General features: G+C 37.5%; 1 protein-coding gene across 1 annotated transcript in view; it reads right to left on the reverse strand.

Annotated features, from left to right (window-relative positions):
* LMNTD1 (lamin tail domain containing 1) overlaps positions 1-12518 on the reverse strand; it is a 287151-nt gene extending 274633 nt beyond the window's left edge. The window contains exon 1 of the mRNA XM_032593935.1: positions 12340-12518. Coding sequence (XP_032449826.1) covers positions 12340-12357 — 18 coding nt within the window. The 5' untranslated portion in view covers positions 12358-12518. The remainder of the gene's footprint in view (positions 1-12339) is intronic.
* Between the last annotated feature and the right edge of the window lie 4405 nt (positions 12519-16923).

The raw sequence follows: 16923 nt of genomic DNA on the forward strand, positions 1-16923 counted from the left end.
TATCAAAAAGACACATGCTTCCCCCCAGGTGATAGATTCCTTTCGATTTCTCTGACTGTGCTATATTCTCCAAATCCCACCAAGGCAAAAGTCCAGTGACAAAGTTTTTGCAGCATTATTCTAAGTTGCACCAGAGTTAACTGTGTAGAACTATCATTTTTATAAAAATCAAAATGTACGTGTTAATACAAGATCAACCTATGGCAAACTGTGAGGCAACTCCCCAAGGTCCTGTGCTTTGGGAACCACAGAACACAGATGCCTGTGTAGAAACTGAGATGGTTTCTATTGGAGGCAAAGCAATAGCTGAGTAGTTGCCAGAAGGGAAAAAAAACCACAAACGTCTTGAACAAGTAACTAATCTGTTATTTCTAACAGTATCGCCAAGGAAAAGGGGTAGGATCTCCCCTTCCCTAAGATACACTCTCCAAGAAGTCCCTGAACTTCTTTTCCCTACAATGTTTATAATAGCATTGCCCTTAGAGGTTTTATTACCAAGATTCCACGTGTTTCAAATGTGGACAGAGGAAGGAAAACAGATGAGATATATTTGTATGGAAGCAACTTTAAAACTCTGAAATTATGAAGCTGTTATAAATGAGCTTCTAAGTGAATATGACTCTTCTTCCAACCCTTTGAATTTACAGGCACAAAATTTATTTTTCCATGGCCACAGATATACAACTAGAAATAAAAGTGCACTTCAAAACATGTCTTTCTTTCCTGTAGAGATTTATGCCATGAATGAGTTATGGAGAAATAGAAGTATCTAGGAACCTCATTGCATGGCTCCACCTTCTTTCTAAATATCACAAGTCCAACATCACCCCATATCTCAATCATATTCTTAATTACAAAACACACTGAAGTTTGGAACAGATTTCTTAATTTACCTGTCTTGATAACAAATTTAGATTGCTATAACTTATTGTATCATATAGTGATTATCTCTAATTGGTGTCCTGGTACATACGAAAATTCATCTGTTCTTCCCCAATTGAATGTGTCAATAACTCCTTGGAAGTAAATTGCCCTTCATAGGAATATCTTTTTATTTTTTAATTATTATTGTTTTTTAATGTTTATTTAATTTTGAGAGAGAGAGAGAGAGAGAGAGCAGGGGAGGGGCAGACAGAGAGGGAGAAACAGGATCCAAAGCAGGCTCCAGGCTCTGAGCTGTCAGCACAGAGCCCAAAGCAGGGCTCAAACCCACAAATCACAAGATCATGACCTGAGCCGAAGTTGGACACTTAACCAACTGAGCCACCCAGGTGCCCCAGGAATATCTATTTAAATGTTTATTTATTTATTTTTGAAGAGAGATGGGGGAGGGAGGGGAGGAGAGAGGGAGAGAGAGAATTCCAAGCAGGCTCCACACTGCCAGCACATGGCCCAACATGGAGCTCGAACCAACAAACTGAGATCACAACTTGAGCCGAAACCAAGAGTCAGTCGCTCAACTTACTGGGCCACCCATGCACCCCACCCCCTTTATAGGAGTATTTAGAAAGGGGGAAAAAAATCTTAGTCGTTAGGAATGTCTTTCCTTTTTCCTTTCCTTTCCTTTTTTCCTTTCCTTTCCTTTTTCCTTTCCTTTTTTCCTTTCCTTTCCTTTCCTTTCTTTCCTTTCCTTTCCTTTCCTTTCCTTTCCTTTCCTTTCCTTTCCTTCCCCTTTCCCTTCCTTCCTTTCCCCTTTCCTTTCCTTTCCTTTCCTTTTCCCTTCCCCTCTCCTCTTCTCTTGCTTTCTTTCTTTTCTTTTCTTTTCTTTTCTTTTCTTTTCTTTCTCTCTCTCCCCCACCCTCCCTCCATACCTTCCTCTCTTTTCTTTCTTTCTTTCTTTCTTTCTTTCTTTCTTTCTTTCTTTCTTTCTTTCTCTCTTTCTTTCTCCTAGGAATTTAAAGCACAAACAAGTTCAAGCAAGTCATTTTGCCTTCCTGAATCTTAATGTCATCATTCATTTAATGATTAATGAGGATAACAACGAAGATGATGATGCTTATGAGATGTTATAACCCAAAAGGACTGTTATACTAATGGCTGTGGAAGATTTTATAAACTATGAAATCTGATGTAGACATTAGTTACCTACAAAATCCCTCTAAAAGGACTCTGTACTCCTCTATATCACCCTGTATTATAATCAATAATAATGGTCATCTGGATGTGTATTTCCAAATATATAGTTATGTATGCAGATTGTCACAAGTTTATCGATCATTTCTAAACACTGCCTTTAAAGTAGTGCTGTAACTGAAAGTGTGTGACACATTTTAACTAAGCTAACAACCCTCCATCTTCATCAGGTCCTACAACTCCTGTGCTTCTCAGTCATTGCTAACTGCAAACTATAAGAACTGAATCTGGGGCGCCTGGGTGGCGCAGTTGGTTAAGCGTCCGACTTCAGCCAGGTCACGATCTCGCGGTCTGTGAGTTCGAGCCCCGCGTCGGGCTCTGGGCTGATGGCTCAGAGCCTGGAGCCTGTTTCTGATACTGTGTCTCCCTCTCTCTCTCTCTGCCCCTCCCCTGTTCATGCTCTGTCTCTCTCTGTCCCAAAAATATATACACGTTGAAAAAAAAAAATTAAAAAAAAAAAAAAAAAGAACTGAATCTTACACTGCAAAAGCTGCATCAGGAATTAACCAGTGAGTTCTAGGCACACAACCCTGTGTCTCCTCCAGAGAAACGGGAGGTAAAAATAACATCAATAAACTGCTCCATGGAGCCCTTACAATGCCGGGTACAATGCTAAAGGCTTTCCATATACTTCTTACTTCACTCTCCTGACAGCCCTATGAGCTAAGTATTACTTTCCTCATTTTTGAGATGAGAAATTCTTATTTTCTCTTAAGAAAAGAGCAGGGACTGGAACTCATGATTGCTTCAACTTGGTTCACCCAGTAGATGGGGTTGGGTCCTTCAAAGCAGAGTTTAGGGTAACATCAACCTATTAGTTTATCAGGCCTGAAGATAATGGTTTTGCTCGGGCTTTCGCCTCTTTTCTCACCTCCAACTAAGAAAGAAAGAAAATAAAACATAAAGCAGGTTCCTAGAATTTTTTTTTCTGTTCTAGATCAAGGTTTTTAAAGGTTGGATCAGGGGGTACTTCACAGTCCTAGCTCTAAAGGGAATGTGGGACAACCTTCCAGATTTAGTTTGTTTTGACTCTCCTTAACACTGAGATGTATGCACATTGAAGCTCCCTCATGAATATGTAAGAAGCATATATTCTCCTGAACACAAGCGTCCAAGTGCATTAGCTGCTAATGTTGCATTCCCTAGGAACCTTTTGAAAATCTGCCGATGTTAGAGTAAAGGGTCTTTTTTCCTTCTGCAACACCCCAATTTTAACAGCCTCTGATGTATTTTTGTTTTTACATTTTCTTCCATAAATGAGAAGAATTTCAAAGAGTGAGTGACAGTTGAGGCAAATCTCAGCTTGTCAAGGATGATTTCCCTGCACAGGGCAGCTGGTGAAACTGACTTCTGCTCTCATGGAGCTAAATCCTGCACCAGTGGATACACAATTAAGTGCAGCATCATTCATTCCAGGCTGTCAGAAAGAAATACACAGAGGCATCATCATATTCCTGTGCCCGACAAAGTAGAATATATGCTAATGACCAAATGTGATATAAGATGAAGCCACAGGATCAGGGAAATTTAGAATGAATGCCTAGATGAGGTTTATTTTTTCCATCACTCAGGCAGGAGTCCCATTTGCCTAGACATAACAGATAACATTTATCTATTACTGTGTGACAAACTGCCACAAACTAGCAACTTAAAATAGTGTCCATTTATTATTTCACAGTTCTGTGGGTTGAAAAGTCTGGTGGTCTTGGCTGGATCTACAAGGCCAAGGTCAAAGTGTCAGCTGCGCTGAGCTCTCATCTGGATGCTCTGAGGAGGAATCTGTTCCCAAGTGCATTCAGATTGTTGGCAAAACACAGCTCCTTGTTATCATAGGATGGAGACCTCCATCTCCTTGCTAGCTGTCAGCCCAAGATGGCTCTCAGTTTCTAGAGACAACACACATTCTTCATCATGTGGTCCCTCCATCTTTAAGCCAATAATAGCACATGAAACCCTTCTTGTATCTTTATTTTTGTTAATATATTTTTTTAAGTTTATTTATTTATTTTGAGAGAGCACGAGTGGAGAAAGGGCAGAGAGAGAGGGAGAGAGAGAATCCCAAGCAGGCTTTGCACGGTCACCATGGACCCTGATATGGGGCTCAAACTCACCAAACTGTGAGATCATGACCTGAGCCAAAACCAAGAGTCAGACACTTAACCAACTGAGCCACTCAGGCACCCCTTCTGGTCTTGAATCTCTTTGTCTTTCTTTTCTGCCATTTTTAGGAGAAAGCTCCCTGCTTTTAAGGGTTCATGCAGTTAGATTAGTTGTACCTGAAAAACCTCTCTCTTAAAAGGTTAACTCTGCCATATAATACACCATTTCCAGAGGTTCTGTGGATTCTTGGGTGACCATTTTAGAATTCTGCCTACCACACCTAGCAAGCAGAACTAATAACAATATTGTTAGACTTGTATCCTCAAAAGATCAAGATATTATAAGTACAGCCAGAAACTGTTAGAAATAACATTGAGAATCATGTCTAACTTTCTGGACATGGAAGTGTCAAGTTTAAAAGTTTAGACTGACATGATAAAGACTCAATGTCCTTTGAAGAATGTTGCAACATTACTTTAGCAACCAATTTTCCTTACTACATAGTTCTAGGAGACACTAAAATATACAAACTTACCTTACAAAAAATAAGAAACCATAGCTGTCCTGCCAACCCTACATCTTTAATTCAGCAACCCCTTGATATCCTATCCTTTATTCACAGCCATTGGCTTTGAGCCATCTTGCCCTCCATCCCCTAACCCCCAGTTCCTGAGCCTTTAGCATCGTTTCCGTTAACTGCCTTCTATGACCCATCGGGCTCCACTAGAGCTAACCGCTATAGCTCTTCCCTAACTAGGTCTGCATTGCTTCTGGCCATTCTGTGAGCAATTTGTCGGGAGCTCCCTCACTCTCTGCCAAGCCAAGTGGCTCCTGTGATTGACTTCTCTCAGCATCACACCACCTACCAAGGAAACCTGTCCTTTCCTCAAAGAGTAACTGCTTCTTCCCTGGCTAAACTTGTAACTTTCAAAGTCCTTTTGTTTACCATCCTGTTTTCATGCACTTTGTTCTTCCATTTACACATCATAAAAATACAACATTTATTATTTATGTTACTAAATTGCTTATTCAAAATGGCTTATGTCTCCTTTATATTTAGGTCAATATTTTGCCTTGGATTAGGCACACTTGCAGGTGTGCAAGGTACTAGCAAGTGTTAAAATGCTTTGGGAAGGGGGCGCCTGGGTGTCTCAGTCAGTTAAGCGTCGACTTTGGCTCAGGTCATGACCTCATGGTTTGTGAGTTCAAGCTCCACATCGGGCTCTCTGCTATCAGCACAGAGCCTGCTTCAGATACTGTGTCCCCCTCTCTCTGCTCCTCCCCTGCTCATGCTCTCTCTTTCTCTCTCAAAAATAAATAAGCATTTTAAAAAATGCTTTGTGAAATATTTGCTCAGTGATGATGACTTTCATGGTATTGAGATGTTCTGGGGAGATATCCCCAATTTAATGCCTATATATCACCCAAATTCCAAGACCTATAAGGTTAAGATGATCCCAGGTTTATAAATGGTAAATTGACAGCCACATTGTTGGAAATTGAGAGGTTAATAGAAGTAAGAATTTTAAGGTGACTTTTCCTGTTTAACTGGAACAAAAGTTGCTCCTAACTAGTTTCCTGTAAGCACATTCCCTCGCTCCTATATCTCAGAGGCCAATGTCAGAATTTTTTTTCTGGTTATTAAACATGTATTTTTTTATTTTGATTTTGATTAATAATTGATATATTCATGCAAGTAAAATAAAGTGTTTTTCCTTAGTCACTGCATTCAATTTAAAACAAAGTGTTGACCTATCATGGTTTCCTAAGCTGAAATGCAAGCCTTGTGAAATTCCATTTTTTTTTTAATGAGTAAACTTTATCAAAGCAGAAAACCTTGCTTCAAAAATAAATTTTGGAAATCTAAATGTAAGCATAATTTTATCAACTTCTAAAAATAAAAATATTCTAGGTATTCTTGGCCACAGGCCGAAAATTATTTTTAAAGTCATTTAAAATGTTTTATTTCTTTTCCCTCTATGTCATTAGGTAAGTTGTCCCTGATTCCAGGTAACAAAAATGAAGCAGTATGACAATTGAGGAAATCATTTCCTGATAATATCATATCAATTTCCTGATTAAGATCATCATAATCAACTTGGGTAGCAGGCACGTGGAAACCTTCAAAGGTAGGAAAGAAGGATTTTCATTCACCAGCAATGTCATCACCAGACCTTTGCCCTGGACTTCACCCTGCAGAATCCCTGTCAGGTCTTTTTCCTGCCTACTAGATCCAAAATAAAGCTTTGCAGCCAAAATATTCAGTGACAGATGGCTCATTTCATTGCCGTAATGTTACCCTTTGGGTCTCTGAGGGAATGGTTCCAGGAATAGAAAGCAGGGCAAACATAGGAGTGGATTTATAACAAAATCTAACACAATCAGGGTTTCTCCAGTCACTGATGGAGAAATTCTTCTTATTCAACAACATGAGTGGCCCCTCTTCTATGTATGGTAATTAGCGCATAGACGGAGGAATGGGTCCAATCCTTCCTCTGACCCTGACAAGTTCAATGATTTTGAGCCTGCTCCTTAATTTCCTCATAAGTAAAATGAGCATCATAATAGCAGTTAGCAAAGGCAACAAAAGCAAAAATAAACATGTGGAACTACATCAAACTAAAAAGCTTCCACACAACGAAGAAAACTATCAACAAAATGAAAAGGCAACCCATTGAGTGACAAAATATTTGCAAATCATGTGTCCAGTAAGGAGTTAATATTGAAAATATATAAAGAACTCATACAACTCAACAGAAATAAAAATCTTAGCCTTAGCTAAGAACTCAATAAATGGTACTTAACATTTTCTTCCCCATCTTTGATTAATTTGTTTTTGTATTAAAGAACAATGCATAACAGAACATAAAACAAGAGGCACAACATAGGAAACCTATTAATGGAAATGACAGTTTATTAATATTCTTATTTCAGAATGGACTTAAGACTAAATAAGACTAAAGTTAGCATTCTACCGTGTTATTATAAAATGGGGGTAGAGGGGTTGTTCCCACTGAAAGAGGCCTTAAGAGAATTAGTTATTCTTTCCACTGCTGAGATCTCTAAGGTTATGGAAGATTGTGACTTATTTCTAGTCATGTCTAAGAAGCTGTCTTGGTAAAATTTCTTACAGTGCTCATTAGAATGGGTTCTAAATTTCATTTTTTAGTTGCTTCCCTTTTTGTGAAAAGGGATCTACTTTTTCCATCACATGCATTTATAAAGTTAGAATTCATGAAGATTCTGGGTCTTTTTTGTTTTTTGTTTTTTGTTTCCCTAACTTGGCATATCCCCATATTTTCCCTAAGTTCTGTATTTATATTGCTATTTTCCAGGTTGTCCTGGTATCATTGCTTCACCATTTGGCACCGGGGCCAACATAACATAGTTTTACCATCATTATCTAAACAGCACCATGCCATCTGAATGTATTTCACAACTGCCATCCTCTGTTCCATGCCTATGGGTCTGCTTTCACATCCTGTTACCCCTCCATCTGCTCCTAAAGAATGCCATGAGGGAGTGATGGTGCTTCATAAAGAGTTTTAAGATCTTGACCTTCATTTGAGTTTAGTCACTGCGTATCACTGGATTCCTAACTTCCTTTCTTCAAGATTCTTTCCAAACTGAAAGTGACACCAAGTGAATCAGATTCATGTTTTCAAAAGCTCACAAGCTTTCTCTCTAATATGATTGATTTGGGCCTAATGCCATTTATAGTTAATCATAAAGTACCAGAATCTTTACATATTTTACTTTTATTATTATGATATCCTCATGTGTTAATAAGTGCTATTATCCCCATTTTATAGATGTGGAAACCAAGAATTGGGGATTTAAGTAACTTCCCCAAGAGTCTACAGTAAGTGGCTGCCTTTCCCACTAAGCCAAGATGTCTAAAAGAGTCCTTTGAAGGGCATAACAATTGTTCTCAACTGTTACTATGTATGAAAGTTATCTGACATGTTTATTAAAAGTGTATCCCATAGTTCATCCCCTAAATTCCAGGCTCCATCCTCCAGATTCCAATTCAGTGGGTGGATCCAGGCTCTTCCTTTCTACAAACTCTCTGGGAGGTTCTGATATAGGCCATCTGTGCAGCACACCCAGCTCAGGAGAGACACAGCCTGACTCTGCATTCCCAGCTATGTACCAGCCCCTAATGAAGCATCACCACATTTCCTGCTTTTCTTCTCCTGAAAGCCATAAAATAACCGAGTGCTGAGATTTACTTTTATAACAAAACTGAAGCTGAACGGGGTTTTCCAGAATTCAGGTTTTGTTGGGAGGCAGAATTGTAGCCTGGGGATCAATAAAACTGGCTTCTTTGTCTCTTTCCTTTACTGACTTCTTGCATGTCACTTGATAAAATAACCTCATTGTGTCTCCATCTTCTCTTCTGTAAATGAAATGTGAAAATTCATGTCCAGTACTCACCTAAAAGACCACTAAAGAGGAAAACTGACTGCTGGAGAAGCATGAAAAGCTCCTGGTAAAGAGCATGATCTGAGTCCTCAAGATTCAGTTATTCTCTTATCCAAGAGGGGTGTGCTGATTTTATCATGACTGACACTTATTTCACAGAACATGAGGGATAAAACATTTTGTTGGCATTTGTGAGACTGGGGTGTAGTACTATGCAATCAGCAGATTTTGAGTTCTTGGAAAAGTTGTTTTAAGTCTATGTACCTCATTTTTTTCATGTATGAAACAGGAAGACATAATAATATCAACTTCATGGGGTGTTGAGTTCTGTCACTTCTTGATTTGCGTAAATGAGCTTTGATGAATTACTCAGCCTAAATATTTTCATCCTCAATAGTCTAGCTTCAAGCTATTGAAAACATCAGTATATTCACTCTTATGTCCCTGCTCTATGCTTTGAGATACTAGGTTTTACAGAAAACAAATATGACACTGTCCCTGCTCTTAGGAAAGTTACTCTCAAGTAGATGAGACAATCTATTGTGGTACCTAAAACAAATGATTTGACAGGATTTTCACAATGGGGAGAAAGGGAGGAAAGCTAGATACAGAAAAGTATACAGAATATGATGTTAGGTTGTTTTTTTTTTTAAGTTTCTTTATTTTAGAGAAAGAGAGAAAGAGAGACAGAGTGAAAGTAGGGGGACAGGGAGACACAGAATCTGAAGCAGGCTCCAGGCTCTGAGCTGTCAACACAGAGCCCATCGCCAGGCTAGAAACCATAAACTGAGTGGTCACGACCAGAGCGGAAGTCAGACGCTTAACTGACTAAGCCACCCAGACACCCTTGACCTTAGTTTTTAAAAACAAATTTAAAACAATTACCAATTTCTCCATAGCTTTGTATATATCCATTATACATACATATATAAAATATATGTATATATATTTACATAATATATAATTTACTAAATATACATAAACATATATATCATTAATGTAAGTAAGATATTTTGGAGAGAGAATAAAGAAAATAAAGGAATAAAGAAAAGGAAGGAAACATAAAAGAAACATAAGTAAGTAATAAACAGTTTTAAAAATACATAGATATCCGTGATAAAAAGAGCATATATGATATGATCCCATCTAAGTAAATTTGCATCTGTGTGTGTATATATATGAGACTCATGAAAACACAGACAAAACACTAACAGTGGCTATTTCAAGGTAGTGAGATTTAAGTGATCTTAACTCTTTTTCTATATCTATATATGTATATATATTTATATTTTAATATATATTACTATATAAATATATTAAATATAATTTATTTTAATATATATCAAAATATATTAATATGTCAATATATTTATATAAATATTTTATATTATTTTATATATATTTTATATTATATATATTTATATATTTTTCTATTTTTTATAATGACATGTTACTTATAATAACTGAAAACATGTTAGAGACAAGAGACTGTCAAAGTATTTATTATTGTACATGATGTATTGTTTTACTTTGTCTTTTCAAATGGTCTCTAAAATGTATGAAATACTTTGAAATGAGAAAAATGATATTCTTTAAAGAGGTATTCTCAGTAGTAATAAAATGCTGTGGAAAAAGGATACTCTCAAGAGAAGAAGGCCAAGGCTGCTTTAGTATCCAAATAAGCCAAAGTGCTAGTTTTGCCAGAAGAAATTCAAGTCACTGAACTTGTCTTTTTCTTCTTTTTTTTCCTTCGTAAGTGTTTTGAATTAAGTAAACTTAGATTTGTTCAAAGAATCTATCTATTTTTAAAAATTTTACGGTATGGTTTTATTTATGTTTTTCCAACTCGTTATCATTTTCTACAAATCAACATGTCCCAAGCTGAACTTATTACTTCCTTTCCGCCTCAAGTTACTTCTGTTCCTGTTTCCTTTTTTAAGAGGTATGTCACCACGTTTATCCAAATCACCTAAACCGGATATCTGGGAGTCACCTTGGATTTCTCCCTCTGCATCCAATGAGTCAAGCATTTTTATAGATGCTACATCCATCAGATCTCTCCTTATCACATCTCTTCTCCATAGCTGCTGTCCTCATTGGTCCCACCCAGATTGTAGCAATTATCTCTAAATTAGTCTCCTTATCTCCACTTTGAAAATTTGATCAAGCAAAAGAATGTCAAAACTTCTTTACGTGCTATGCAAACGGATGTGAATTGTTTGCCTATTTTCATCTCCTTCAATGAAACACTCTCTCCCCAAAACATGCTGTCTTGGGGACTGTCAGTCACAATATTCTCACTCCCCATGATATTACAAGCCAGGCAGTGGCAGCTTCATCCCCCTTGGCTCAATGACTAGTTCAGGGATGACCTTATGATAAGTAGGGTCAGACATTCTGTCCCAGGACTTTTCTACTACAGATAGAAGAAAAACTCTCTCTTGCTTTTGGCAAACCACAGATTAATTAATTGCTGTAAGACTTATTTCTTCAAAGCTTTCTAGGAGAACATGTTTGAATAGTGTAAAGACATGGAGAAAACCAATTCTTTTACTTATCCTATAAGTAGGCAAAGATTTTCATCTGGTTTTAGAACCAATTCCAATGTTAATAAGGTAACCAGGTTAGTGGTGATTTAAGATTTCTCCTTTATTATCAGTGTGATGGTTCCAAAAATTAATTAATTCCAATTTCTAATTTCAACCAGACTATAAATGCCATTATTTTTTAATCATCCCACATTATAGGATTGCCATAGCAATTTTCTATTTTTTGTTCTAACTTTTATTGATTAAAAACATGCATAAAAAATACACAAAGTGTATAGTTTAATAAATCTTCACAATTGAATACAATTTTGCTACTGCATATATATTTTATGCACATAAAAATTTTTTAGGATGTTTAAGGTCAGGATCATGTTTTCATTTTTCTCAACATCTGGTTCAATCCCAGGCTTAATGATAATGCCCACTATTGATGTGACTGTAGTTTACCTACCAGACATTTTACACCCAGAAGTTATCAGGTAAAAGGGTAGAAAGGCTATGCCAGCACATTCATCTGACAATAATTCTGTCAACAGCTAACAATTATCAGGTGCTTATAGGTACTATTGCCATAGTTTTACAGATTAGCAAACTGTGCTAGATGGAGATTTAAAAAGTGACTGAGATCAAATAGCCAGTAAGTTGAAGAGCAAGACCCCAAGAAAAAAAAATTCCCATGATATAAATTAAGCCCCTGGGGTGCCTACGTGGGTCAGTAGGTTAAGTGTCCAACTTTGGCTCAGGTCATGATCTCACAGTTCATGCGTTTGGGCCCTCCATTGGGCTCTGTGCTGACAGCTCAGAGCCTGGAGTCTGTTCTGTGTCTCTCTCTCTTGTTCTGCCCCTCCTCCACTCATGCTCTCTCTCTTTACCTCTCAAAAATAAAATACTTAAAATTTTTTTTTTTAAAAATTTAAGACACTGAGGTCTTCCACTATGGTAATTACCTTTTTCACTGAGATGAAAAAAAACTTAGGAATTTTTCTAAAGACCAAGAGACAGAGTACCATTTTCTTTAGTAAACATTAGCAATGATTCAGCCTTGGAGGAGGGAGGCAGTTGAGTGAACTCTAATAGCATTTAAAATTCTGCAAAAAAGACAAGCAAGAGCACATGTAAAAATTAAACTTACTTTTTTTATTATAGGCATCTTGCATTTCTTCCTGGATTCAGATCACCTCTGAAGCACTGACTTCTTTTCCAGACTGTTGCTTTTTTGGAATCGGTGGAATCCTTAATTTGGGTTCTCTTCCTAATGGATGGGATGATGCTTCTGAGTGGCCAGGCTATCTCTGATCTCTTGAAATGCCTGTAATTTTATTGTAAGAAGATAAATGAGAAAGTCAGATTGTCTTTGGGGCCATTGAGAAAATCCCAACCAACCAACCAACCAAACAAACAAAAACAAAACTCACAAAATCATTTACCCAAATTGCTTAAGGTGAGGAAATTCTTAAGATTCCTTAAGATATGTTAGAAAAAGAGAGAGTGGTCCAAGATGCTAGCATAAAAAGACCCTGAACCTACCTCATCCAATAGACACACCAAATCTACAACTACATATAGAATAATTCCCACTGAAAAAAAACTCTGAAAACTAGCTGAACAGCTTCCTCCACAACAACAGATAAAAGGGCTAGGAGAAGGGTAAGGAGGAAGAGGGATAGGAAAGGAAGAGAGGAAATCTTACCAAACCTACATACGGCAGCACAAACTAGGGAAGGATTTCATAGACTAGAACCTCTCCTTGAAAAGTGAAGCATTTGTGCCCACCCCATATTGGGCATCCTAACCCTTGGGACCTGCACCAGAGAGGAGGTACAAGGAATGTTTGGCTTTTGAAATCAATGAGGTTTACATTCAGGAGACCCGGGGGACTGTGGGAATCTGAGATACTCCTTTTGAGGACCTCCTAGGCAGCCTCACTCATTCTAAGAAGCAGGGAAAACACAGCAGTTTGAGAGGTGACTGAATTATCTGTGAAGGTGATTCAGTTGCTAATTTTAAAGCATCTGTCAGACATATATTAATTGATGAGGTAGCATAAGGCAAGCTGAGGGCAAAGTACAAACTAACAACGCCCCCCCCCCCCCAGGTGGGATATGTGTGATATTTCTTAGGTACTCCTGGCTGCCTAAAAACAAAGAAAAGGACAGAAAACAAATGGTTAAACTGATAGAGTATCCATCAGTTTACAAATATCTTAGTAAATTACAAAAAGGCAATCTTATCAATAACCTAATCTCCAGGAACTCCCTACTATCTTAATGACAATGCTTTGCTAGAAGGAAAAAATAACCTTAGCTTAACAATAGTGAGGCCTCCAGTAATCTGTGTCATTAGTATATGGAAATCCCTTTAAGAAAACTCCTTTTGACTTTATCTCCTCCAACTCCACAGTATATAAGCAGTCACTCTTCACAACCCCAGTGCAGCTCTTTCTGCCCACAAGTCCTGTTCCTGTGTTTTAATAAAATCACTTCTTTTGCACGAAAGATTTCCTTAAGAATTCTTTCTTGGGGCACCTGGGTGGCTCAGTCTTTTAAGTGTCTGACTTCGGCTCAGGTCATGATCTCATGGTTCATGGGTTGGAGCTCTGTGCTGACAGCTCAGAGCCTGGAGTCTGTTTCTGATTCTGTGTCTCTGCCCCTCCCCTGCTCATGCTCTGTCTCTCAAAAATAAATAAATGTTAAAAAAAATTTTAAGAATTCTTTTTTCTCTGTCATCTCCAAAGAACCCCCACCACCACTTCAAAACTCCATCATTAATTAGTTAGTGAAGGCACTAGAGAGTGACATTTTTTTCACTCTCTCTGCCTTGCTAACACAGGCAGACACACATAGACACAACCTTGAAGTCTTGCCCCTAGAGCTCATCCTGGTCCTCACTAAAGCCATAGGCATACTCTGCCCCTAGCACTCTTATCTGGCATCACTAAAACTGCAAGCATGCCCTGCCCCCAACACTCTTTCCTGAACTCGATAAAGCCACAGGCAACCACAGCCCCACTAAAGCTGGTGGGGAGATCAATCCACACAGTAGAGGTGTTTTGATTGTCTGGTTCTGGTGGCCAAAGGAGCTTGTGCTTCTTGACCTAAAGGGACTGTAACAATTAGAAAGACATTTATGGGCAAGATACCACACCTAGGATGCTACACAGGCAGCACACTGAAACAATATCCCCAGTCTACATGAAAAAGGCCCACTTAATTGTCCTGGAGCTTCAACCTGACTGATAAGATTCAGGTTTTCCACATATCTAAAGACTACAGAGTTGCTCTGAGGGAATGTAGGCAAGGACATACCATCTGTGCACCCTCCCTTGGCTTCACCACAGCTCACTGGTACCCCCCATAAAGCAGCTTAAACACTTGTCTGAAGCCCTGATTCTTGCAAATGTTATTCAGGGGACATGTCCACATCTCCTAGTCCAGAGGTCAGCATCTATAATTGAGATCCCACAGGACTATATATATTTGCACACTTTAAAAGTTGTTGTCTGAGGATCTGGCTTCTAATCAGCCTGAATCTAGGTACTGACTGAGATCACTCCCTTTGGAACAGTGACAGTTTCTGGCATATGCTCAACAACTGGGACCTGTAAAGAATAAATCAGGCTACTCGTTAGGCTACTCAGGCAATCCCAAAGGTTTGACAGGCAACCAAAAGTGAGGAAAGAGTTAAAAGACAAGGTCCATCTACTACACAAGGACACTTTTTCAACTAGGAGAGGTAGTTGTTTCACCTAACATATGGAAACAAACATAGAGAATCAAGCAAAATGAAAAAGCAGGAATATGTTCCAAATGAAAGAACAAGATAACCTCAGAAAAGACCTTGATGAAACAGAGATAAGTATTCTACTTATAAAGACTTTAAAGTAATGGTCATAAAGATGCCCACCAAATTCAGGAGAATAATGATGAACATAGTAAGAACTTCAATAAATGACAGAAAATATAAGAAAGTAGCAGACAGAAGTCACAGAGCTGAAGAGTACAATAACTGAACTGAAAAACACACTAGTGGGGTTCCACAGGAGACGAGATGAAGCAGAAAAAAGGGTCAGAGACCTAGAAGACAGGACTGTGGAACTTACCCAAACAGAGCACATCAATGACAAAAAAGAATTTCAGAAGTGAAGATAACTTAAGAGACCTATGAAATAACATCAAGCAGAATAACATTTGCATCATAGGTGTCTCAGAAGGAAAAAAAGAGAAAGGGGAAGAAAACTTACTTGAAGATGCAATGGCTAAAAATTTCCTTTCCCTGGGGAAGGAAGCAGACATTCAGGTACAGGAAGCCCAGAGAGTTCTAAAAAAGATGAATCCAAAGAGATTCATACCAAGACACATTATAATTAAAATGCCAAAATTTAAAGATGAAGAAAGAATCTTAAATGGAGCTAGAGAAAAACAACTTGGTATATACAAGAGAATCCCCATAAGACTACTAACTGATTTTTCAAAAGAAACTCTGCAAGCCAGAAGGGAGTGGCATAATATATTCAAAGTGCTGAAAGAAAAGAACTTCCAATCAAGAATACTCTATCTGGGACGGGTATTATTCAGAATTGAAAGACAGATCAAAAGATTTCTAGGCAAGCAAGAGGTAAAGTACATCACCACTAAGCCAGCTTTATAAGAAATGTACAAGGGTCTTCTTTAAGCTGAAAAGAAAAGGTACCAGCTGATAACAACAACAACAAAATTACCAAAGTTAAGATCTCGCTGGTAAAGGTACATATAAAAGTAGTGGATTAACCATTTATAATGCTAGTATGAAGGTTAAAAAACAAAAGTAGTAAAATCAATTTTAACTACAATAGTCAGTTAAAGGATAAACAAAATTTAAAAAAATGTAAAATATGATACCAAGAACAAAAAATATGCAGGGATGAGTAGTAAAAAAAAGTAGAATTTTTTCGAATCATTCATATTTAAGTTGCTACCGACTTAAAGGAGACTATTGTATATGAACCTCATGATAACCACAAAGCAAAACATACAGTAGATACACAAAATATAATAAGAAAGGAATCTAAATGTAACAGTAAAGAAATTCATAAAACCACAAGAGAAGTGAGCAAGAGAAGAAGAAAGGAGCAGAGAGGAATTACAAAACCACCAGAAAACAATGAACAAAATGTCAACAAGTACATACCTATCAATAATTACTTTAAATGTAAAGGGACTAAATTTTCTAATCAAAGATACAGAGTAGTTGAATGGATTAAAAAAAACAAGCAAACAAACAAGACTCATTATGTGTCCACAACAGACTCACATCACATCTAAAAATATACATACACTGAAAATTAAGAGATGGAAGGTTTTCCACACAAAAGGAAATTTTTAAAAAGCTGAAAGTTATACTTATATCAAGCAAAATACTTTAAAACAAAGACTAATAAAAGACAAAGTAGAGCCTTACTTAATGATAAAAGGGTAAATCCAAAAAAAGAATACAATATTTGTAAATATTTACATTCCCAACCTAGGAGTACCTAAATATATAAAGCAAATATTAACAGATGTAAGGGGGGAAATTGGCAACAATACAATAATAGTAGGGGACTTTAACACCCCCACTTACATGGATGGATAAATCCATATGGATACAGTAATTAATAAGGAAATATCAACCTTAAAACACATTAGATCAGATGGACTTAATAAATATATACAGATAATTCCATCCAAAAGCAGCAAAA

This window comes from Lynx canadensis, chromosome B4 (assembly GCF_007474595.2).
Source record: "Lynx canadensis isolate LIC74 chromosome B4, mLynCan4.pri.v2, whole genome shotgun sequence".
NCBI lineage: Eukaryota > Metazoa > Chordata > Mammalia > Carnivora > Felidae > Lynx > Lynx canadensis.